General features: G+C 35.7%; 1 protein-coding gene across 10 annotated transcripts in view; it reads right to left on the bottom strand.

The window, feature by feature from the left end:
- Positions 1-24,098, bottom strand: part of MYCBP2 (MYC binding protein 2) — a 175,667-nt gene that overhangs the window by 81,622 nt on the left and 69,947 nt on the right. For all 10 annotated transcript variants that reach the window (XM_064713139.1, XM_064713077.1, XM_064713113.1 and 7 more), the window contains 17 exons: positions 23,600-23,681; positions 17,647-17,764; positions 15,565-15,769; positions 15,061-15,214; positions 12,566-12,738; positions 11,385-11,510; positions 11,162-11,289; positions 9,460-9,551; positions 8,421-8,555; positions 8,257-8,340; positions 6,937-7,033; positions 5,965-6,157; positions 5,087-5,361; positions 3,930-4,151; positions 2,117-2,308; positions 1,089-1,295; positions 204-335 (listed from right to left, as the gene is read on the bottom strand). In XM_064713139.1, coding sequence (XP_064569209.1) covers positions 204-335; positions 1,089-1,295; positions 2,117-2,308; positions 3,930-4,151; positions 5,087-5,361; positions 5,965-6,157; positions 6,937-7,033; positions 8,257-8,340; positions 8,421-8,555; positions 9,460-9,551; positions 11,162-11,289; positions 11,385-11,510; positions 12,566-12,738; positions 15,061-15,214; positions 15,565-15,769; positions 17,647-17,764; positions 23,600-23,681 — 2,615 coding nt within the window. The remainder of the gene's footprint in view (positions 1-203; positions 336-1,088; positions 1,296-2,116; positions 2,309-3,929; positions 4,152-5,086; positions 5,362-5,964; positions 6,158-6,936; positions 7,034-8,256; positions 8,341-8,420; positions 8,556-9,459; positions 9,552-11,161; positions 11,290-11,384; positions 11,511-12,565; positions 12,739-15,060; positions 15,215-15,564; positions 15,770-17,646; positions 17,765-23,599; positions 23,682-24,098) is intronic.

The raw sequence follows: 24,098 nt of genomic DNA, 5'->3' as shown, positions 1-24,098 counted from the left end.
ATATGCACTTGGGATCTAATTGCTTCTAGCTAAAGGATATGGAACTTGTAATTCATAGGTTGAAGTTGAGACTTTATGAAGCACACATCAAGATCAACTTGTGAATGTGCATCCAAAAACTCAAACAATTTACACCGACCATTTCAATTTTTTTATCTAAAGAGGTTGTATGAAACCTACAGATGTGATTTTATTTTATTTACCTTCAGTGGCACAACTTTGTCAAGTCTGATTTCAGCTATGTCACTAGGAGAATCATCTGTGGTGTAAGTTCCTTTAACCAATTCTAAAGAAGTCCATCTATGAGAATGAGTTGCATCTCCAGTATGATCACTCTGATTCAAAAAAACAAAGTAATTTTAGTACATTTATAATGTACACAAATACATGCACATGAAATTGTGCAACTTATGTTTCACTGCATAAATTTTTACACATGGCATTACAAACAAAAAGATGAAAAACCTGCTCAGAGTCAACAGTAAAGCCTTTCCCCTGAACAGGAAATTACTGAGCAGAGAAGTTAATTTCCAACAGTAACCTATGCTTGTCCTTTGGAAGAGATCAGAATCATCAGTTATAGTGAACAACTGTGTGTAAAACAACAACAGTTTTGCTTCATTACAAGTACCCAGAACACAGTTTTATGCTGCCTCTAAGAGAGTACATCAACAGCACATGAAAGATCTGTAGGCACTGTCTGATCAAGCTGGGAGGCTATCATCCTTTTCTTCAATTTTTGGTTATAACCTCATTTCTTAATTTCATTTCATTCATGGTTGACAGAGAGGTAACTGTAGTAATTTCTATTTAGCTCCAGAAAGTGAAGAGCCCATGATACTTCAAATATTACTTGTAAAAAGGAAGACTTCAAAACAATAACCAAGATAAGGACCCTACTAGATATGGTATGAGGCTTGTGGTAATACAAAAATCTTCACCACAACAAGCAAAAAATCCTACTACCAGTGCACTGTTTTAGTGGTAGCCTAGACTGAATATGAAAATATCACTTTGTAAAAAACGTACTCTAAAAAAACCCCTGAGGTTACTTTTGTTCAAATTCTTTTCCCAAAAGTAGTACTTACATCATCAACTAATACCTCCAACTCATACTCATGAATTCCTCCTCCACCATAAACTGAAAATCCTACTACAACTACACCAGGTTTGTCAACAGAGAAACATATGGCATCAGGGGATCCATTCCCAGTATTCCAGCTTCTTCCCTGACTTGTTTTAGTGAATCGGTTTGGAGTGGATTTGACAGAATGGAGAGAATTCAGTCCATCAACCTGTAGAAAGTTAAATACAGTTGTCAAAAAATATTCACTGCTAAATTTAAGACTATTTTAATTAAGCAAAGTGAATTATCAGATTTCTCAACTGGGCAAATTTTAAAAGTCAACACATTAACCACAGAAGATGCTGCTCTAGCTTTCTAGTTAATACTGACTAAAAAGAAAAAAGAAAGTATTTCTGATAATTAGAAATTAACTAGGAATAATCAGAAATCCAACTCGGTTTTTTTAAAGTATTTGAATATATATTTTATGGATGAACTAGCAAAAAAACACAGATTAGCTGTACTGAAAGAAAAGTTAGGTATTTCTGTGTTAGGTAACAGGTATTTCTGTCTCAGGTACAGACAAGATTAGGAGAGGGCAGAAACAGATGTTACATAATGGTAAAAACACCTTGAATCAAGATGTTATCAAAAGCTTGATTCTTTCTGTGAGAAAAGCCTGTTGATAGCACAGAGACAGTGATGTGCCTTTAACAAAATCAAATACTTTTCTGTCACTTAACGAAGTTATAGCCTCCTGAAAGGATTATATATCTACACAAATATGCAGGCAGAAAGCAAAGTACTCAAAAAATGTGCCTTTTAAAAACAATCCGCAGTATTCTTTAGCACTAATGAAGTAACTAATTATCAACAGTACTTCTCTAGTACAGTGCGTATATGCTTTTAAATCTACACAAAACATCTGCCCTACCAAGAATTCCAGAAACTCAAAGATCTGCACACATATAAAACACCCATCCAGCCTCTATCACATATGTAGTATGTTTGTCCTGAAAGATTTCTAGAATTGTTTTAGAGCAGCTTTACCTCAGATCCTAATGCTGATGCTGTAAGCTCACTCACAATACTAGCAAGCAACCCACAGGTATTAGAAACCAGATGTGAAGAGAAAAGTTCATTTTCTCTTCTAAGGCTGTTCCGTACTGGTAAAACAACAATGACCAACATCTTTTCCAGCACTTCCCGAAAGCTTGTCAATCCTGAAACATTTTCTTCACTCTGCAGTGTAAACAAAAACAATGACAAATGACATGGTTATTAAAAAACCAAAACACAAACTTTCACATATTATGAGTATTAGGTAGTTGAAATATCTGTGACTTCATGAAGATTAGAAATGTCTAGAAGGTGAAAAAAAGACTAAAATACTCAAAGCTATCACAGTATGTATTCCTTTGTCACAAGAATTGACTGATGTCCTTAATTTCCTGTATGAGGTGGTGACAAGTCTTTTATTACATTGGAAAGACACCAGATATAGATGTCCTTTCCAGGAGATGTCTCTTCTTTATATATTATACAGCCATAAAACCTATGGGCTTTAAAAGCATACATTAAAACACAGTGGATATATGCTACCTTTGAAACTGTTCATTTTCTTCTGCAGTGTCCAAACAAGAGACTTAGAAGCTTTATTGTTTTGGTGTAAGCAAAAAGAATCTTCTATGCAAAGAGGTAAGACAAAACCAGAAGTGGGATGATTATGAACAGTTTTTCCTTGCTGAATGAAGTCCATTAAACTAATCTAAGCTTAGGCATCTACTGTGTTGTCTGCCTAGCAGTGACATCCCCTGCTTTCAAGAAAAATAAAATCAGCTCAACAGCTGAAAATGCAAGGTTTATCTTTCTCACCTCTTTATATGCCAAAAAAAAAAAAAATCCAAGTAGTGAACAAATAGGGAAGATAATCAGGCAAAGCAAACCTGTACAGAACATTTTTCCATCTTTTACATTTAGGAGGCTGCTTATCCAAGACACAAATATTGTATTTGCACTTAGTAGTGCCTGTTGTTTTTTCCCTTCATTAATTTGTACAGGTGCTTACCAAGTCCATGAAAGCTTTTAGCACAATAATGGCCTATAGGAGTATGTATCCCAGCTTAACTGTGTATTTTATGAAGAGTGGAAAACAACTGACCTTATTTTTTGCTCTAAATTTCTGGGACTGGTAGATTCTACAACTATCCTCTATTTACCTTTCTTGCACAATTCATAATTCCATACCCCTGTTGTCAGCCAAATTGAAGAATACTGTTTAGTAGTCCCACTTCCATAATTATTATCTTTTATTTTATTATTTATCTTCTATCTTATTTCTCATTCCTGTAAATCCAATCTAAAATATCAGAACTACAACAATACAGCACTAAAGAGCCCTTGATTTGGAAATTGTTTAATATCCTTTGCTAGAACAGTATGAACTGGAATTCCTTTACTGACCCCTGTTAAAAACTCCAGTTTGGGACATGACTTTTTATAACTAAGGTTGTCTTCCTCAAAACATCAAATCTATCTAGATGTTCCTCCTTGTGATCACATGAAAAAATTGCTGCAGAAACACTATGCAACAGAATACTACTCCAAAGGATATTTCTTCCAATTTAATAGTCTAAGATAAGAACCATTCTGCTTAGACATTCTCCAAAGAAGAAACAGTTGGAATATGTCAGACAAAAAGTTGAAAATTGTACAAAATAACAAGTTTCTGAACTAAGCCTTTTAGAAAGAAAACACTTAGGAAAATTAATATACATTTTTATTGAGCAAAAACGTGTAGGTACGCAACAGCTTTCTGTTGCAAAGTAAAATAAACCATTGGATTTTTAGAACACATCCTCACCTGACTGAGCTTTTCCATGTGTGCTACCAGAAGAGGGAAGCGATGGGCCAGGGCAGAGTCGTTCTCGGTGCTGACTTGTTTAACCATGGAGCGCAGCAAGGCCTCTCCGTCGTAGGCGATGGGAAAGATGGAGGTCAGCTTCACCGACGTGTGGCACAGGGCGGACATCACTGCTGCAAGGAGCCGGCTGCTGGAGGTCTTGAAGTTGGCTTCCTGGATATCCTAAACACAGAAAAGAAATTAACAGAATGGCACCACTGCACTGAAACAACAGAGAAACTACTAAGAAAGGAACTTTCCAGCTTTACTGTAATTAATAAAAATAATTTAGAGAAAGCTTTTCTATGAATTGACATTACCTTGCCTCATAAGCTTGAATTAAGATCTTCAAAACTGGAGTAATTAAAATTTATTGGTTGGCATGCTTTAAAATAAACCCATATAATATTACTTTTAAAATTTTGGTATCCTTTGAAGACAAGGCTTTTCTTATATTAACAATTATAATTAAACGACTTAAAGTAATACATTAAAGAACAGATTCTTCCTTGAAATTGTATATGCTAAATGAATCTTCATGCAAAGCAGCAAACTGTTAACAGCTCACCACAAGCAATGCAAGCAACCAACTACACTGCTTAGGTGTGGGATGGTCATTCACAATAAGCCAAAGAAGAAAGTTGTTGATTACAGAATCCTATTTCCAGCTGCCTCTCATGTACTTGGCTGGATCAGAGTATTGCTGTAGTGTTTAATAATGAGGAATTACTTAATTATTAGTGATAAAAAAAAATACTACATGGATGCTTTTAGGCAACATGAGGCAAGAGTAAGCACATATAAAGGCATGGCCTCAACACTGAAAAAGTAGGTGCTGACAAATTTTCTTCACTGTCCCACAGAGAATCTTAAAAGCTAAAGAAGACAAAGTTCCTAGGCTCTTATTGAACTACATTTAGAGAACACCCCAAACAAACAAAACTAGAAACAAATCCAATACCCAATCATTAAAAAAACAATCCAAAACACAACAGAACTCAAGTTGCAAATCAGGATAAACGCAAAAAAATCAGTAACATGTTTAAATATTACTTGGCTTCAATTTGAGCAAAAGGACAAGCTAAGCTGTTAGATTTACTTGTGCCATTTTAATGTACCTGGTCCAAACAGTTCAGCAAGTCACAAAGACATGCCCACTGGAGAGCTGGTGTTGGATAGAATGAATGGAAGCAGGCTGTAAATGTATTATGGCATTCCTGAAGAACAGCTTCTAACAGACTGAGAGGCTGACTAAGATATCCTTGTGGATCATTGTCCAGCTTCACCATGCAATGGTCAACTCCTTCAGATAAAATTTTTCTCAGCAAGGTCCTAGTTTTTCCAATGCAATCTGCTAGTTTGCTGGTTTCTTCTACAACTGCCTTAGCTGTAGCTAGAAGATTACACAAACAGAAGCATAAATGCACAATAATGAAATATTTTCATGTTAGAATGTACATTTTACATGCAAACAGAAAAACAGGGAATTCAGCAACATTTTTAAATCTACATTCAGATAAGTTAATTCCAAAAGTAAAACAGTGAAAGGGTGTTAAAACTCTATCAAAGGAACCTGAGCATTAAAAACTCCCATTTTTTCTGATATTTTATAATATATACTGTACTTTAATGATCATTGTTCAAGTACAGGCATGAAAAACACAATCTTTCAAATTCACACTATGCTCATTGTCACAGCAAGCACTATGTACAGAAATGGAAAAAAGAAGATATAAACTGTCAAAAACAGCTCAACTGACAAATCACAGAGGAAATTAACTTTAAAATACAACACAGGTTACAGTGCAAACATGTGGTACTTAGTTATGCAGACAATTGGAAATTCCCTGTTTCTGACAACAAGTCATTTAATTGCTCCAATACACCCATCTTTGTGAGCAAATCTATTTTATATCATATCCTATGTGACTACTTAGATCAAATCATAAATTTCCTGTAGATTATTTGCTAATAAATATGAAACTGAGAGGAATACCTGATATTGGGTATATTTCACAGGTGTAGACCCTCAGCAATCTCAGGCAGCAAGTGCCCACAAAACGTAACCTTTCCAAATCCAGAAGAGTAGCAGTGTATTGGAAACCCTTCAGCCCACGAAGTTCTTCAACTCCCAGCACCAGTGTTGTCCAGCTCCAGTGAAGAATGCTCAGCAAAGACTCAAAGCATTCCTATTTCAGGGTATGAAGGATAGATACCAAGACAGATTTAGTGTTAAAAACCAAAAAATGACAGTTCTGCATCAGTGTTAGACAAAAGGCAAATAGCATCTTTATTTATGTCTAAACACATCTACCATGCAACACATAAATCCCAATTTGCTTGAGAATATTAAAAAAGAAAAACCACTGAGAATGCAGGGGACACTTCACTGCAATACCATAACAATATCTATCTATAAGCTTTATTACAATATTATGTGTGGAAGCCCCTCAGTTACTTTTAAGAACAAATGTATTCACCTGTAATGAGATTTTTCAGTAAACTTTATTTGCTTGTTTACAGAAGTCTGCAACACTGACTTTTGACATAATACATTTTTGTTATAAAGTATTATCAGGGCTGTCTTCATTTTGTTTTTTATCAGTTATGATCAGCAGGACCATGGCCACTATATGACATTTACAGTACTTGAAAGCTAAACAGAAGCACATGGTAGTTCACAAAAAATCTGAGGATGTAAAAAGTTTTGTTTCTCCTGTTATTATTGTATGTGGTCAGTAATTTCACAAAGTTGTACCTCAGAAAGGAAAATAAAAGTATTTGGTGTTGAACACCAAAATGAAATATTCAGAAAAAGTAAAAAAAATTAAAATATTCTCATCAGTTTACCTAACTTCTGCTTGAGAAAGCAAGCACAAAATCACCATCATTTCCACATCTAGATTTTTCAGTTTCCTAACCATGTATGAACTGGCAGGAAACACAGAAGATTCTCAATAGTACTCACCACAGAGACAGTTCTGGCAAAAGATCTCTTTAAAATATGCACAGGTTCACTAGTTTGCTGTTTTCCTTTGGACGCACTGCCATCACTTGTTGGCAACCTGGAAGAACAATTTTAGAACTTATTTGAAATCTTCAGTTTTTACTTTTAGTAGAGTTTTGGGTTGGATTTGGTGTTTTGTTTTGGTTTTTTACTTTTTGTAGTTTTTAGTGCTTTTATTGTTCAAGTAGGGAAAAGAACCAAACTGAAAGTTCCATTTCAACATAACTTTTGCAGTTTCCTAATCATTCTAGATCACTAACCAAGTATCTTGAATTCTCTCCACTGGCAGTACTGTGACAAGTAAAAACGAGATAGATTTAATTACATGCAATTATTACTAATATCTACTGTATTTCATCAGATGACATCAAGACTAGAAATGTTGCTCCTTAAAAGAACACCAGTTTTGTGAAAGGAAAATGTATGAGGAGGTTAAAACTACAGACAGCATCTATCACTGCAGCATCTTCCCTTTTGCGCCACCCATTGGTCTTCAGAGGTCTCAAGGCTTGTTTTCCTTTTGGCCAGAGCCATCTCCCTACAGAAATCACCTAAATAATGAATTTGTCATGCCAGGACTTCCTATAAATCAAAATGAAACCTTCACCTCGAAGGACAGGGCATCTATGGACAGAAAGCTTAATGGCAGAAGTGAGCTGTTCTGCAGAGGAACCTTGAAAAGGACATTCTTAGAAAGGACAAGAGAACTGGTATCAAAGAATTCTAACCTTCAGAATCAGTGTGGAAGCCAGGGGAATTATATATACAAAAATATATAAAATTTATGTCATGCATCTATCTGAGGACATCTGTATAATTTACACAACACAGTGAAAGAGTTCCTGATTATTAAAACACATAATATTTATCAAGGCAATGATAAGTTTATGGTAGCTTATTGTAAAGCACAGTTCATGGCTGATTTTGGCTTTGTTACATTAGCATAATCTGTCCAAGAGCATACAGTTCCTAAACTGAGGGCAACCAAACAGAGCAGTTCCCAACCAGCAAAAATTATTAATGTTATTGTGAGATTCTATGGATGTAAAGGAAAATCTCAAGACTCATGCAGCATGACTGCAAGAAAAACAGCAAGGAAGTGAACGTGGGTAAAATTTCATTACTTTTCTCAAAGGCACTAAGTTTTCCCTACATTTTTCAGATACTGATTTCCTTTGCTTAATACAGTAATGTTTTCATGAAACACAGTTATAATGAATTTAATATTTCTATTAAAAAATAAAACATGTCAGTAAACTGTTCCAGAGGCTAAAGTATTACCTGTAGAGTAATTGTGGAATCTGCCCTGCATTCACATCCGTACCATTATTTGATTTCTTGGAACTTTTAAACTGAAATACAACACTGAAAGAGAAATAACCTAGTTATTATTCAAGCCTTATTAGAGCTCTTCTTTTTCAATAAAAATATAGAAAAAAGTATACCCATCATCTGTAGTAATAGAGGCCTGTCCATGAGATCCACAATCACTGCTAGGTCCTGACACTCTTGCCCACGCTACATACCACCAGCCAGCTTGCAGGAGTACTGGCTCATCAAACATCATTGCATATTTCTCTCTGAGAAAAGCAAATTTTGGAAAATGTCAGCTGTTAATTATTTTTATACTCACTTTTAACAAATTACACTCTAATTATAAAAAAAAAAATTGAGAAACAGTGGAATTAAGCTGTATCTATTTAAATTCAAAACCCAAAAGCATTTAATCTAAGAATTTTAATCTAAAAATATTGTAGTAATTAAAAAATAATTCAGAAGGACCTACAAATGCCTCAGTTGTGCTTGATCTTGAACTGTGAACAATCATATCAATGCTGAACAGAGTAAGAAGACATTAAGTTAAATTAATTTTAAAAAGTTTAAGTCAATTAACTTAAATAAACCCAATTACATCTAATATACAATACTGCAAGCAAAGTACTAATTATAAAGTACTATATAATACTGATTTCAGAAAATGTTTGCAAATGACAAGAACATGTACATAAATTCTTAGTAATTACAATAAGCATTAAAGAAATTAACAGGATATATATTTAGGGGATTGATATATAAGATTTAAACCTGAAAGAATTAATCACGTATCATTTGAAATGTAAATTACTTCATTACAGAGAATGAAAAAGCAGCTATAACATAGCTAAACCAAACCATATACACAAAAGAACTGCTGCAATATTTTGCTTATGGTCTCAACACAGGAAGATGGGATTTGACTTGGATTTATAAAAGAGCAAGAATTTGATTATTTTTCTTCTTTTAATTTAAATACCTTAATGGCTTGGGGACATATTTGGTGTTTTACTATTTCCCTACACACATCAAGTGTTTTACATCACTTGCTACAAAATTTTAACGATGTAGACCATCTCTGTTGATATTTAAAGTGATACTAAAATGTGTATAGGGAAGTAAAAATAAAGATCAAGAAGCAGGTGTAAGTAGGCAAGCTAAATATCTTACCTGGCAGCACAGTCATATGCTAAAACATCTGTCTCAGCAAGGAGGTCTCCATCTGTCTCATGGTCTCCCCCATCTGGACCCAATTCAAACAACTGGTGAAGTAAGAAAAAAGGTAAAATTATGTCTTAGGTGTTGGCAACCTCCTAACACCACTTTTTCTTGTCTGGCATTCTGGGAAATTGTATTTCCCAAAAATAACTACTACTAAATATCACTGACAGGCAAAACCACATTCGGAAGTCAGACATTAGCTGTTAAGAAACAGCAATTGACACTGACCTCCCAGCCCTATGTCCAGATACATTTTTAAGTGGAGGAACTCCCTAAATCTTGCAAGCAAGACAAAAGCAGAGCAGCTAAAAAAGGCAAAGTTGGGCAGAAGTTGCAGGTTTTCCATCACCAACTGAAATGCACTATATGACCTTAAGATATACTCAGCTTCTCAGGCAAGGGATAGCTTGACAGTTCAGCAGAGACAGCTGATAGTGTTACAAACAGTTGGTGACTGGGACAAAAAATGATACCTAAGAGAACTTTATTTTCTTACTTACAAATAATTTCTACCGTTTGATGATTTTGAAAATGGACCACAATACATGTCTATGACTTCTCTTGCAAACACCTATTTAATACACATCTTATTTCTGGCAGGACTAGCAGTTCTTATCGTGGCTGTAAGCTAATCCTAAACGAACTGAAAATATAATGTTAGAGTATTATCATAACGTTATTACCTCTGGTATTTAAAAGGTGTGATTAACATTAAGTTTCTTGGCTGTACTTAGTTATTTGCAATTCTCAGTCATTATGTTAAACTAGAATAAAGTGCAACTACTTATTTTCTGTTGGCTTAGACAAATGTTACTGCTAAGCATGTCATCCATTTCCCTAGAATAAACCTTAATACCTATGCATCTGAAAACAGAGGGAGAAAATTCATTATTCCACTAAATTATAAGTAACAACAATAACATGTTCTGAATACACAAACATCTAACAGAAATCTCAGATATAACATCTTTCACCAAAATCCTTATAAAGCATAGGAGCAGAGAACAGTCACCCAAAACCAGAGGTCTTACACCAGTGTGTGTTTCTGTGAGGTTTATTTATCCAGATTTATTTATATTGCCAGATTTATTTCTTTTAAAACAATCAGCACACATGCTCCACCCATAATCATGCCTATATTTGGCACAGAGTTAATTGTATTTGCTGCCAGTTTCTCTCAGTTGAAGAATTCCAGCCCAGAAGCTATCCACAGAGCAGTATGAGAAAAAAAATGGCATGGAAAGTGGAAAGCAATGGCTCCTGATAAAGGACCCTTTTTCTGTTTTTGAGAACAGCTCCTCATGCATCACACAGCATGTGATTTTAACTGGAAGCCCACTACACCAATCTTCTGCTGGTGGACCTTGGAGCTTTGTGTAAACAGATCACAGAACCATTCAGACTCTAAAATAACTGCCCAAGATATCTCTAGGATGGCACAGCATTTAATGAAGGTAAGAACGGGCCAATTTCATGAAAAGTAAGAATGGTAATTCTCAGCTCTCTACTTCATCCACTGTGCCTGCATAATGCCACATACAGCAAACCACTCATGCATCAAGAAAAAAAACTAATCATGGTTTTGGACAGCATTACTGAAAGTTGTGATTTTGAGACACAATATTGCTTAAAACAAAACCAAACCTCCTACCTTTATTTTAGCAGTGTATTCACCTCTACCACCAAAAAGACCAAGACCACCTAGCAATATATCTGTGTCAGCACAGAAACGGATAGCTTCTACTGAGTGGGCTGAATAACCCCAGCCTCCTCCATGACCTGCAGAAACAAATCCCAACAAAAATATAGTTAATCTTAGTCTGTTATTCTGCAACCTCATCAGCATGTGCTATGAAATTTTAGTGTGTACATACTTTCAAATCTGTTAACAACACTATAGTCTTCTTTAGAATAAACTTTCATTACTGCTTGAGTCTCTTCTTCTGTATTTGCAACACCCATTTTTAAGTCCTGCATAGCAGCCAAAGTATCAAGGCAACCTAAAAGAAAGCAAAACCAAAAAGAATTCATTCTCTCACTGTTGATTATAATAATTGAAATAGAAATGAACACTAGTTAAGAAAATCAAAGCAATCCAGTTGTTTTGTCCCTACACCACACATATGCTACCAAGTAGCTTTATACTTTTGATTTAGTTATGGGTTACTGCTGCAGAATCTCAAGGCTTGCTAATGAACAAACTTCATTTATTATCCAGAATAACAAACAAATGTGATTTAACCTACTCTGAAACTTTGCTAATGGCAAATAAATTGCCAGTAACATTTTTTTTTATACTTTTCTTTTTACACTTAAAATATTACCCAAAAAGAGTTAAAGTAGGAACTGAATTACAGTCAGATTTGAAAATCTTCACAAAGGTGTTTTGTTTCATACACATAAGTACTAGCATGCCTTACTTTGACGCAGACACAAAAAAGTGCTGTTCAAATTGAAAGTTACCACATCTCTAGCACACAATGAAGTGAGCAGGTCAAGGAACAGATGACTTATCATAATCAGTGGACAAGTGAGTTAAAATAACTGCGTATGTTGCACATGGCCAGTTTATATATGAACACAGTGTACTTACATGTTGCATTTTTAGACCACAAAAAACTACAAAAGGAAATAACATTTCCCTTAGTGACTCATTATACAAAACTGAAAAGATTTTATATACTGCATTTACTTGAAAATAAAAATAACTTATTGAAGATCACTTTTTTCAGGTCTGAGTTCTTTGAGATTCCACGTTAAGAGCACTGACTTTATTCTGCGGACTTTGCAAAAAGATCCTCTAGGAAGGTCTCTTACTTTATTATGTAGACATCTAACAAGTTCGACCAGAACTCTAAAATCCTCGAACATCATTAAAATGGCAGAAGATAACTACATTAGCCTAATTATAAAAGTTAAAATGAATGGTGAAAGACTACAAAGTGAAATCTTAAATAAAAAAGTCAGGAAGCTTTTAGATTACAGTTTGTTTATACATTAAGCTATGTTACTTTACTTTGTCTAAGGTTCTGACTCATGAACTATAAATATATACCTAGAATATGCAAAGCTGCATGAGATCTGGTGGTTAGAGCTTTGGAACCTGTTGGCAGAGCAAGTTCTGGACTCAGAATACTACACCGGGATTGCATGTCTGGAGCTGAGGGAAGCCTGGAATCAGCAACTACTGCGTTGTAACTCCACAGTTCCCTGGCATTTGGGCGAAACCTGGAGCAAGAGAAAACAGAATGAACAAAATTTGTCATCTACTGAAAAAATACAAACCCTTACCAACAATTACATTTTTAAGATATTTAATGTAAAATGTAGATCTGCTGGTATAAACTCTTGAAACTGAGCACCACTATCACAAATATATGAAAACTTTATTAGCTTAACACTCCAGCAAACAAAAGGATACAAAAATATTATTATACCTTAAGTCAAAAAGTCATATTAGGGTTTAGAAATTTCAGAAAATATTAAGATATTTCTCAAAACTAACAAATGTTAAAACAGCATTATCTATTAAGAAGTGTGAAGTAACAAGCTAAGTACTAAACAGAATGGCAGATGTGCTGAAAAATTTTAAAGATGCCAAGCAAAAGGAAAAGGCTTACCTTCAAATAAGAGAAAAAAATCTTGAGGAATCCACTGTATTTTGTTTGGGCTTTTTTAAATGGGTAACATCACCTCATGAGTTTTTAAGGGATTATACAAAAAGGGCAGCATAAACAAGGGAACACAAAGACTTTCTATAATATAGATTAACACATAGAAAAAAGAAAATAAAATGTTTGAAACCACTACATAAAAGGAAAAACAGTAAGAAGACATAAGTCTATAGGAGTGTTCTGAAGAAGCACAAAAGGAATTTTCACTTGCTACACTTTCAAAAATCTTAAGGTCAACAAAATAGTTTTGGCTAAAAATATTAAAGGGCACCATATAGACATTCAGGATTTTAACAAGTTATCAATGTTCAAATTTATACACATGAACTTGAATTTCTACTTGAATTTCTACTTGAAATTCACATCCACTTGAATTTCTACTAAGAGATCAAGTCACAAAGCTTTGCAGAAACGTTTAAGCTGCACATCATCAGAATGTTGTCTCTGTCCAAGAAATTGAATCCATCACTTAAACAGGCACGAATCAAAATGTCCAGAAATAATAATATGCCAAGTATTTAACTACTAATAGGCATGTTTATTAACATGTCTCTTACTCAGACTATTTTTCCATTTTCTATTGAACAAGAATGGGATATAACAGAGAAATAAATCTGCACAGTCTCAAAAAATCCACTCTTCTGTTAAGTATTTAAGCTCTGGATTTAGTTCCATAGTCCCCAAAGTACTACAAGACAGTAAAATATCTCAATTCATGTTTATCCATAATATCTAACATGTGACTTTTTACTTCCTTCAGCTGGATAACCATTTTATTGTCTTCAAGTTGAGAATCATTATCTTGCCTCCCCTGAAACTTACTGCATTCCCATGGTCATTGATAACTGGTTTAGTTCACAAATTGAGTCTTTCAGTGGATTTAAACATGCTGAAAATATAGAACTCTAAGGGATGTGGGTGCTGCTGTTATTTCTAATCTCAACATAATTTAAATAAAAACTGAACCAGTGAGAATCAAACAATCCTGCAGATGTGCAAAATGCAGAACTGCAACCATCCAAGGTAATTCCTATGTCATAAAGGAATGTGCCTGGCAAACACATGCTTCATTTTTAACTGGCTTTCAAGTTCTTGAATCTCAATTCTGGATGAAGATATCCAAAGTAGGACACAAGTAGCTTTTAAAGACATGATCCTATGAGATATCATCTCTTCCAGATGAATGTTGGCTAGCTGAGCATCACTCAAACTTGTTTTGTCTTCAAGCAATTTAAATATCGTCAAGCTCACAAACTCAGATGGAAGTTCAGATTTCTCTACAAATCCTAGTTAATATACCTTTTAAATTGTTATAGAAGAATTGAATGCTATGATTCTGTGTTTCTCAAAGACTACACTTCAAAGACTGAAATAAATACAATTGGTCTGAATGTCTATGCCATCTAAATAAACACATTTACTTTGACCTCCCAAAGTGTCAGAACTGAAAAGAATAGCATTGCTCCACCCCTTCTCTAGTGGTCTTAACTACTAATGGCTGGCAGAAGAACAACAATTTAAGACTGAATTGGGCAGCTGAATATGGCAAGGAAGTTATTCAGTCAAGTGTTAGGTAGATGGAGGAAAGGGATTTAGGAGAGTACAGACACAAAACAGATTTGAACCCCCAAAGTATTATGAGACTGGAATGAGAATGATGCAAAAAAGAAAGGAATTTTAAAAATGCAGACAGGAGAACATGTTTGTTTTGGGCTTACTTGAACAAACCATCCAAAAATGTGAAAAAATATTTATGGAAGACTAAAAACTGTTTTTCATTTACAGAGAAAATAAGCATAATCAAATCTCCAGCCCTGAGCAATATTTTAAAAATTATTTATATATTACTATTTTAGTAGCTATAATCCACACTTGCCTCCAAATAACATCATAGACAGGATCCAGACACACACCAGAACCTTGAAGGTCTTCCTGCTCAGAATCATTGAATGTTTTGCAACTGCCATCTACTTTGTTTATCAGAAGACATTTAAAAGGAGGAGGTTCTGATATTGAAGCTGGTACCAAACCTAGATCAGGGAGTAAAAAGAGGAAACATGAAGACACCACTCATTAATGCTTTATGCTCAGAAAATGGCATGTTATACAGTAGGGAAGAACAGATATACTGCTACAACAAAAATAAATAGAGATAAGATTTAAATGCAGGTGAAGGTTAGACTTTGACATTATTATTTTAAATAAAAAACAACTTTCTAAAGAAAGGATCACCATATGTAGTAGAACTAGAAGGCAAAAATATTTTCAGTCCCTCCATCCATGTTTTTGACTTGTTGCTCCTCTATTGTTTACACAACTGAACCCACTTTCTCCTCCAGTACTTCTATAAGCATTTAAAATAACAGAGAAGAGTTCTTGCCTATTATATGCCTGCTTGCAAAGATCTCTGATGTAGCAAGCACATGAGAATTAATGAGAGCTTCGTCGATCCGGAGGAAAGTCTGGTCCCCGCTCGCGCCAATCCACGTAGCTTTGCGCCCATACTTGGAGCCTATGTTAGGCATTGGGGCTGGCTTTGCATTCCAGTAGGGCATGTCCAGAATTGGTCTGCCAAGCTGACCTTTCTGTAGGAAGAATGCAAGAATCAGTAAGTGACAGTAACAGTTAGTGTCAAAGACAGATAAATTACTTCAATAGTTCTGTCACACAAAAGTGGTAAGCTGGAAGAGAATTTACCACAAAACTACCTTCAAAACGCAGTGCCTGCTCCAAGTGAAGTGTTATGCATTTAACTACAAGGAACAAGTTACTGACAGATATACTTCTCCCTTTTCAGATAAGTTTTTGAGTAAAGTTTTTGTTAAATACAACTCCAACTCTCTATGATGGATAACCCTGCTTTTCATCTTCAGTATCAAATATAAAAGCGTTGTTTTCCTACAATGTTCAATATCTGATTAATGTCAGAGCTAAACAAGGAATAGATTCATAAGGAAAAAAATTTATATTCAGATAGATCATCCAAGTTCCATTCAATTCTGAATTTATACGGACTAAGATTTATACAGCAAATACCTCTTAAAAGTACCTAGAAATCGATTAGCTCATCAAACTTGAGCTAAAAACAGTGCCTCAGCAAGCACTGCTGCACATGCTCATGAACACTTATCTGGAGATCTAGGGCTTAACCTCTATCTACAACTAGTTACTGAGATGGACCAACAGTTCATATACTGCACCTAAGTATGCAGAAAGAACTGCTGCCAGAAACCTGCTTGTGCTCCATCTACCTCCCTCAGGCACAGAAAATGCACTGCATGCCAAAGAAGTTAAAATTATTAGAGAAAAGAAAAATGTATATACAGCAAATGTCTTCTGTTCGGCACATTACTCATCTTTCTTCATAACAACATAAGTAAGTAAACTTGGTGAAGACATTTTCAAATAACATGCTTTGTTTTGATTTAGTCTTGACTTTATGAAGCTTTCAGCAAACTTTCTAGTACTACAATATTAAAACCAGACACAAAAATCAAGTGGTTTAAATATGGCCTGAACTTATTTTTTTCTTTTAGCAAAAGGGGGAAAAACCCTCAGCCAAATGACAAGCATTTACACCCCATTTCTGAGAGTGAACTTGGGTTTTCAGGGGCCAAGTTTCACTGCAAGACAGCAAAGCTTAAACCTTTACATGTTTACATGTCAGTTTTGACAGGAACACAGACATCAAAGCTTTTGCCTAAAGTCTGAAAAACAACAAAATATTACTCATTTCCAATTCAGGACGTGACTTTCTACTCCCAAAATTTCAGTCTTCACTTTTTAATTTCATTTTTTTTGTAAAATGATTTCAAAAGTTGAAATTTCTCTTCTGTTGTGTCAGACAGTAAGTAGTTCTTAAGCATGTAAAAATAGCTCAGTACTTATACGCTACAAGGGGCATCTTTGCCAACACAGGGAGGCAGAGAGGGAAGTAAACAATGCTTAAGCGCCTGTTTAGTGAATATAAGAATGGATTCCACATGGACATGGGGAAATATACTCCATATGGCTATGAAAGAAGACTACTGGAGTTGTGCTGTGCTGTTCTGAGCAATAACCCCTCCCCTCAAGTGTAAGCAGAACTTCTGCAACTCATTGCTGTTTCTATGGAAGAACCCAAACCGCTTTTTTCTATCAAATGGAGACAGGTAATAGAATAGGCAACAATTACTTAGAACCAAGCTTGAAACAGTAAGAGGTTGAGAAAACGGGTGCACTTTATAAAATAACACTGTTTTAAATCACCATCTTCATTAAAATATTAAAAAACCCCAAGAATTCCTGGCATTATGCTTTTCTAATCAGAACATTATTAAAGGCTACATTATAAAACATAACTACTGAAGACATGCAGAAGTTATGCACAGTTCTGTAAGAGCAAGCATCAGCAGTCTTGAAAGGTCTCTGAACAACACATGAACTACTAGCTTATTCCCATAAACAAGCAACATTTCCTTACTGAGAAACTTCCAAATGTGAAAACCTGGCCATCCATTAAGAGAATAGCTGTGTGGTTGCTCCCAGCAGTAACTTGTGTACTAGGACCTGGTAATGCTTGCACCAAAGTGGGACATCCCCTAGACAAAAATAAATTAACTCTATGTCAATACATGGTCACGCAGCATTTAAAACACACATTGTAAGTATTTCAATTGCTGTGAAATATATTCACTAGATTCACATACTATAGGAACTTAGAGCCAAGAAACATCTTGCATATTAAACCAACAGAGGTTTGAAAGACTGCACCAGATAGTTAAGTTTATGCCTTTCTGTTACAGGGAAACAGATCAAGGACCCTCTCTTAAATTAAACTCAGAAATTAGCATAGAGTAAGAATTATTAATTTAATATATAGTTCTAGAATTACAGATGTGTAGATACAATAACATATACACATGTGTATTTTTGTATGAATACAAAATATATTGCAATGAAATGTAGCAGTAAAATATGTTCAGAGAACTCTACTTAAGCACTTAAAAAACCCCTAGAAGCAATCAGAGCCTCACTCCAGTACAGTTACCAGAAGCAATATTGCTACAGAACTCCCAAGATCACTGGCTAGGGAATTATAAAAGAAATAAAAGTTTACTCTTCTTCATCAGCTCCTCTCCCATCAAACTCAGACTCAATAAAGAACAGACCTCTCCAAACTCTTTTCCAGAGAGATATGAAAAGGTCTAATCCATTTGTCTCCCAAATATGGACAGACATAAGAAAATCAACTTTCTATTTCAGTAAAAATGAAGGGGGAAAAAATGACAGGGTGTTCAGGATGCAAAGAAAGAAAACTTGAACTGATGACTTGGAATAGAAAGAGCACAAAAGATAAAAAGAATGAGACACTAAAATTTTTATTTCAACACCAATAAAGAGAACAGAAACCTACAAGACTTTGAATTCCATAATGAATGTCTACCTAGACTTAATATTTCCTGTGGAGTTAAAGACTCTGAATTTGAAGAACAAGTTATTTCCACAATTTTATGTTTGGAAACTGGGCTCAGAGTTATACAGAGGATGACAGAACTATGTGAACTTACTTTTAAACAGACTTTCAAAACTAGGGTAATCTAAAATAAGAACAGGTTGTTTTATACTGGAATAAAAAAGGGCCCGCCCATGGTTACCTAGTGATAGTTTAGCAGCTGATGTGGTAAAAGATGGTTCATCTCAAAGTTCTGATTTTGGTTGAATTGCAGGTAAAACAAAAGTCAAGAAATTATAAGTAAGATGAAGCATCATGTTCAGTAGAAAAAGGGCAGATGGGAAGATGTGAACACACAAAAATGTGGAACAGAAGAATGAAGCATGAAGATAAGTTGATAACCTAAAGAAGGATGAACACAGGTACACAGAAAAAGTATTCTTTGGTGGCAAATGTAGCTTTGAGTGAGTGACTAGTGAAGATGGAGGGACTGAAGGGCAGAATAAAATTGAGCGGAGGATGTACAACATGACACTCAAATTTAGGTGCTTATCTTGGTCTACAGGCACATGGATTTGGACATCACTATGACTATACACAGACACAGAGCATAGTTTAGCAGCACCAATGATCACATTTGTCTCCCATTAACTTTAAGGAAACTCAGAAAGGCATCAAAGCATAAATAAAACATAACTAGTAACTAATCCAAAAGCACCCCTGTTAAATGGAAGTATTTTTATCATAAGGTTTTTCTTCCTCTCTCAAAATTATGATAGCTGCAGACATGGAATTATCAATCATATCTCTATTAAAAAAAAAAGCAGTGAATATTTCATCTTTTAATGCTTAAAAACTGTGCTATTATCACCATAACTATTTATCTTTCTGTTCTTCCAACTGACTCTATCAGTAATGTTATATGAATGCTGTGTTTGATAGCCTCTTGGCTACAGCAGAAGAAAATCAAATAAGCCACTAATGCAGAGAGATGAACTACATTACCCTCTTAAACAGCTTTTTCATTATGATCATCCAACTTTTGGAATGGCCAGCTACAGTCTATTGGTTCATTTAGAAGTGAACAGAGAAAAAAAGTAAGATACTTAACTACATAAAATAAACATGAATTGCAAAAAACTAGTTTTCACTTCATAAAAGGAAGAGGGATTTCAAAAAATACAGACAGTTTGACTAGTGCACATAGAATTTAAAACCCGTGATACTACTGAGTATTTCCCTATCCCCCTGAAACTCAACACAGGAAAGCTCAGAATAGACACTAAAGAGTCTGAGAGACTCTGGGCAAAGTTTTAACAACCAAAGTTTCTTCATTGGAATCAAAGAAAACAAGAATTTTGTATGACTGACATACCACTATTTTTCTGGGATGGAGTGGAAAGACACGCTGGTATTAAAGTCACAGAACATTTGGTCAATCACAAAAGACCAAGCTCAGCTATAGAGAAATTAACCTGAGATCCCTTAGGAAAAAGCAACAACTGCTGAATAATTGAGGAGATGTACATGGATCAGCTAACTCAGGATCCTGAAGAAGGCCCAGATGCATTCTGGCTGTCCACATGCAAACCCTCTTCCATCCCCAAAGGTAAGCATTTCTCAGAGCAGTTGTAGTCTTTGAAAATTCATTATGCATGACCTGTTGGAACAATCTCTGTCCGTGGTACTGATGCAGCCAACAGCTGCCTGCCAGCTCCCAAAACATGTCGCTTGGAGCAGCTGACCGTGGTGCTGCAAGCACGGTTCACTGGGAAATGTTACTGTGTAGCGGGTGAGAGGAAATCGGTAGCAACTTTTGTGCATTGTAAGCAGAGTTGGACAACTTCATTACAGACAAAATAGAGATTTCTGTATTTTAGAAGTGACTATTTTAGAGGAAATCTGGTGAAAAGATGTAAATATGACCTGCACTCCACCACTGGAGTAAAATATTCAGAAAATACACCTAAAATCATGGTCCTAACAAACAGATAACAGAACATTTTTTTTCCCTCTGGAGTTACTAATAGTCTCTATTCTTTACCTTGAAGTGGAACATAGCTGATCATCTATGGAAGGTCTGATCAGTTTTGGTTTATGTTACTGTTGAACCTTTGGAAGCAAAATCCTATCAAGGACATATCAATTCAGTCATTCCATTTCTGAAGCTTGACTGTCAGGTAATGTACTTGCTACTGGAGTGCTGAAGTCAAGAGTTTGCACAAAAAAATGCAGGCAAATTTTGAACAGTTACAGAAAGATCCTGGAGTTTTAACTTCCAGCTTCTTGAGGGAAGCATCAGCAACAAACACACCTTTGCTTACCTGAGCACAATACATGCTATCTTTCACCAAGACTAGATACTGCAAAGCATTTCTTGTTTCCACTGAGTTTCTATTCACCAGCATCTAATTTGAGGACAATATAAGCACAGACTGACAAATCTTTCACGTAGTGAATAGCTTATCAACATCTGTCACTGTGGATGCTACAACAAAAAGCCTACACAGGCTAATTGAATGGTTCCAGCTTACTGACACGGCATGTAATCTATCTCATTCCTGCTGAAGTAGACGAAGAATGTGTGATGTTTACAATATTCTAACAGAAGAGTCTAGAATCCCCTTAATTAAGGAGCAAGGCATGTCTGAACAGGTGTTCAGAATTTAAAATACTTGACCATTTTCAAGACTTTTAGAAATGTAGCCTCCCTACTAAATCTTTACACTGCAACTCAAAAGTCTCTGAAAGGATGCCTAAATATTACTTTTCTTTTTTTCTCCTCTCTTCTCTCTCTCTCTCCCAGAAATACAGTAGAGTATCAGTTCCTGAATTCAGAAGATGATGCTCTTCCTGAGGTCAATACAGGCAATGTGACACACTGCATGACTGACATACCACTGACCTGGCAGAAGCTGGCCATCTGAGCACCACTGCGTCCCAACTGAGGTGGAACTCTGCATAAGGATTCCCTGTTTCCTTCTCTGAATCCCTTACTGTGAGGACAGAGGAGAGATCTCTACTTAAAGCTGGAAAAAGAAGTAGATCAATGAAGAAATTATAATTTGAATGATGGTGCTAAATAGCAATATAGTACTACAGCCAGTTCTCATGCATAGGACATACTCCAAATTCCTTCCAGGCTTTTTTTCAGAGACTTTCTAGGTCTGATGTAGAATGATACAAAGGTCTGTGCCAAGTCACTGGCACCTCCTCAGCTTCTACTTTTGGTCAAGCACTATCCTTCAGTACAAGAATTTTCATATTCTCCTTTAGGATCTCACTTGGAACTACTACTGGGCTTCATCCAGTTTCTATCTAAATAAGCAACAGATGTAGGATTTACCACCTGAAATACTGACAAATACAGCAGATATCTCCAAAGCCTTCTGACAAGCCAAGTGATTTCAAAGTTAGCAATAGGTGACATTAGGTTACCAGTACAAATGTCACTGCTATGTGTACTTCTTCAGTCTCAAAGACAGAAACTGGCCTTTTTCTATCAGCAACTTGAATTGCTAGTTTAAGCCATTGCTCCTTGGAACAAATACCCAAGAATTTCCAGGAGGGAAAAACAAAGTACTTGTCTGCAATATGATTCTATCAGACAGAAACCCAGACGGCATCCACCAATCTAAGGCAAACTGAGTAGGGGTAACAGTTCAGAGATTACTATCAGGCAATATAAGGCAGTATTTCCAGTATACTTTCTTCCCTCTCCCCCTCTGGCATAGTGAATCCAATGCAAGTTTTAAGATGATGAAGATTTCTTCAGGAACTTGACAAAAGAAAGAGTTTTGAAGTCTCCAAAGAGATTAGGAGGATAGACGTTCAGTAATTTTCACCTGACTGCTACAAGAGAAACAAGAGAACTGAAGACAGGTCATGGATGCTCTGCTCTGTATGCCTTTTACATAAGGATACTGAGCATTATATACACAAAGTCTCAAATATTCCTACTATAGAAACCCCCATTGTGTGCATTATATGGCATATGTACATGTCCAAAGACCTAAATCACATTTCCTTTTACAGCAGGACAATCATTTTTTTATTTACTTTAATGAAAAGATGTGACTGTAAGCATGAGGTACCAAGGGTGAGATTGCGCTTCACATTAAAGACACATATATTTAGTTATGTATGCTCTCACTGTAGTCAATGGAAATCAGATTTACAGAGCTACTAAGCACACCACACCTAAAGCATGTAAGCAGTGGCTGGTTAGCCAAATACCTGTCCATGCTCTGTTGATTTCTCCACATCCACTGATCACAGTGAAAGGACACATCACTCTTCTAACAAGACCCAAAACAAGTGACTACAAAATGCAGCTGAGACCAAAGCTTAGGGACTTCACTTGGGAGATAACTGATGAACATCAAATGAGACTTCATCATAACTGAATTGATATTAGCTCAGCTGGTCAGAGCACAGTGCTAGTAACACCAAGGTTGTGGATTTGATCCCCACACAGGCCATTCACTTAGGAGTTGGACACAATCCTTGTGGATCCCTGCCAACACAGAACATTCTATGATTCTGTGAATATTCTGTGAACTCTTATCGCTGATTTAACAGGAACAGGCTCATCTAGGTTTGCAATATCATACTATTTTAATTTTTGTGTATGTAGTATTCTACAGAAATAATGAAATCTTAATGAGGTATCAATGTAATTCTCATTGATGCAGGGAGAATTAAAGAGACAGAAATCTTTCAAACTATTATCAAAGCAAGCTAATACTATGCACAGAAGATTTCATGCATTAAATAAATTACTCATACAGTACAAGAGTACTGTTATTACATCGATATTCAGGAGGTTATGGGGAGTAAGTGCAGAACAAGACCTCTTCAACTTTATTTGGTCTTATATTTGAATTTTCACACTTGCTAGCTACAGAGAACCAGAAATGTAGCCATTTCTTAACGCAGCAGTACAGTAATACACAATCACGTCCTCTGATTACCAGCTTACCTGGAATTAACATCACCATGTCCAAGTTGACCATGCTGCCCATATCCAAATGTGTAAACATCACCATTTTCCATCAAAACCACTGAAAAACAACAAAATTTTTTTCTGACATACACACATGACACGGCACTGCACCAGTCCTGGTTACCCTTCTGAGTTGCAGCTTCTGATTCCCAAGAGATCCAGATCAGATTTCCACAACCCAAAACAACGAGCACCTCTATGCAGGAGTAGAGCTCTGCCATACAGACGTTTTAAATTGACTCCAAAATTGCTTACAAGCTCTGATATAACTCAGTATATGATACTTATAGCCCTTTTCACTGCTGAAGGACAGTGAGATACCTCTCATTGCTGAAATAAGGGAGGTGATGCGAGGATTTGGGTGGTGATCTTACTTTAGCCTGTAACAAAACTGCATAAAATATGTCAGCGAAGGTTTAGGCTGGATATTGGGAAAAGGTTCTTCACCCAGAGGGTAGCTGTACACTGCAATAAG

The sequence above is a fragment of the Zonotrichia leucophrys genome, chromosome 1, assembly GCF_028769735.1.
Source record: "Zonotrichia leucophrys gambelii isolate GWCS_2022_RI chromosome 1, RI_Zleu_2.0, whole genome shotgun sequence".
Lineage (NCBI taxonomy): Eukaryota > Metazoa > Chordata > Aves > Passeriformes > Passerellidae > Zonotrichia > Zonotrichia leucophrys.
Note: the sequence above shows the minus strand (reverse complement) of the source record. Positions and strands in the feature narration are given on the sequence as shown.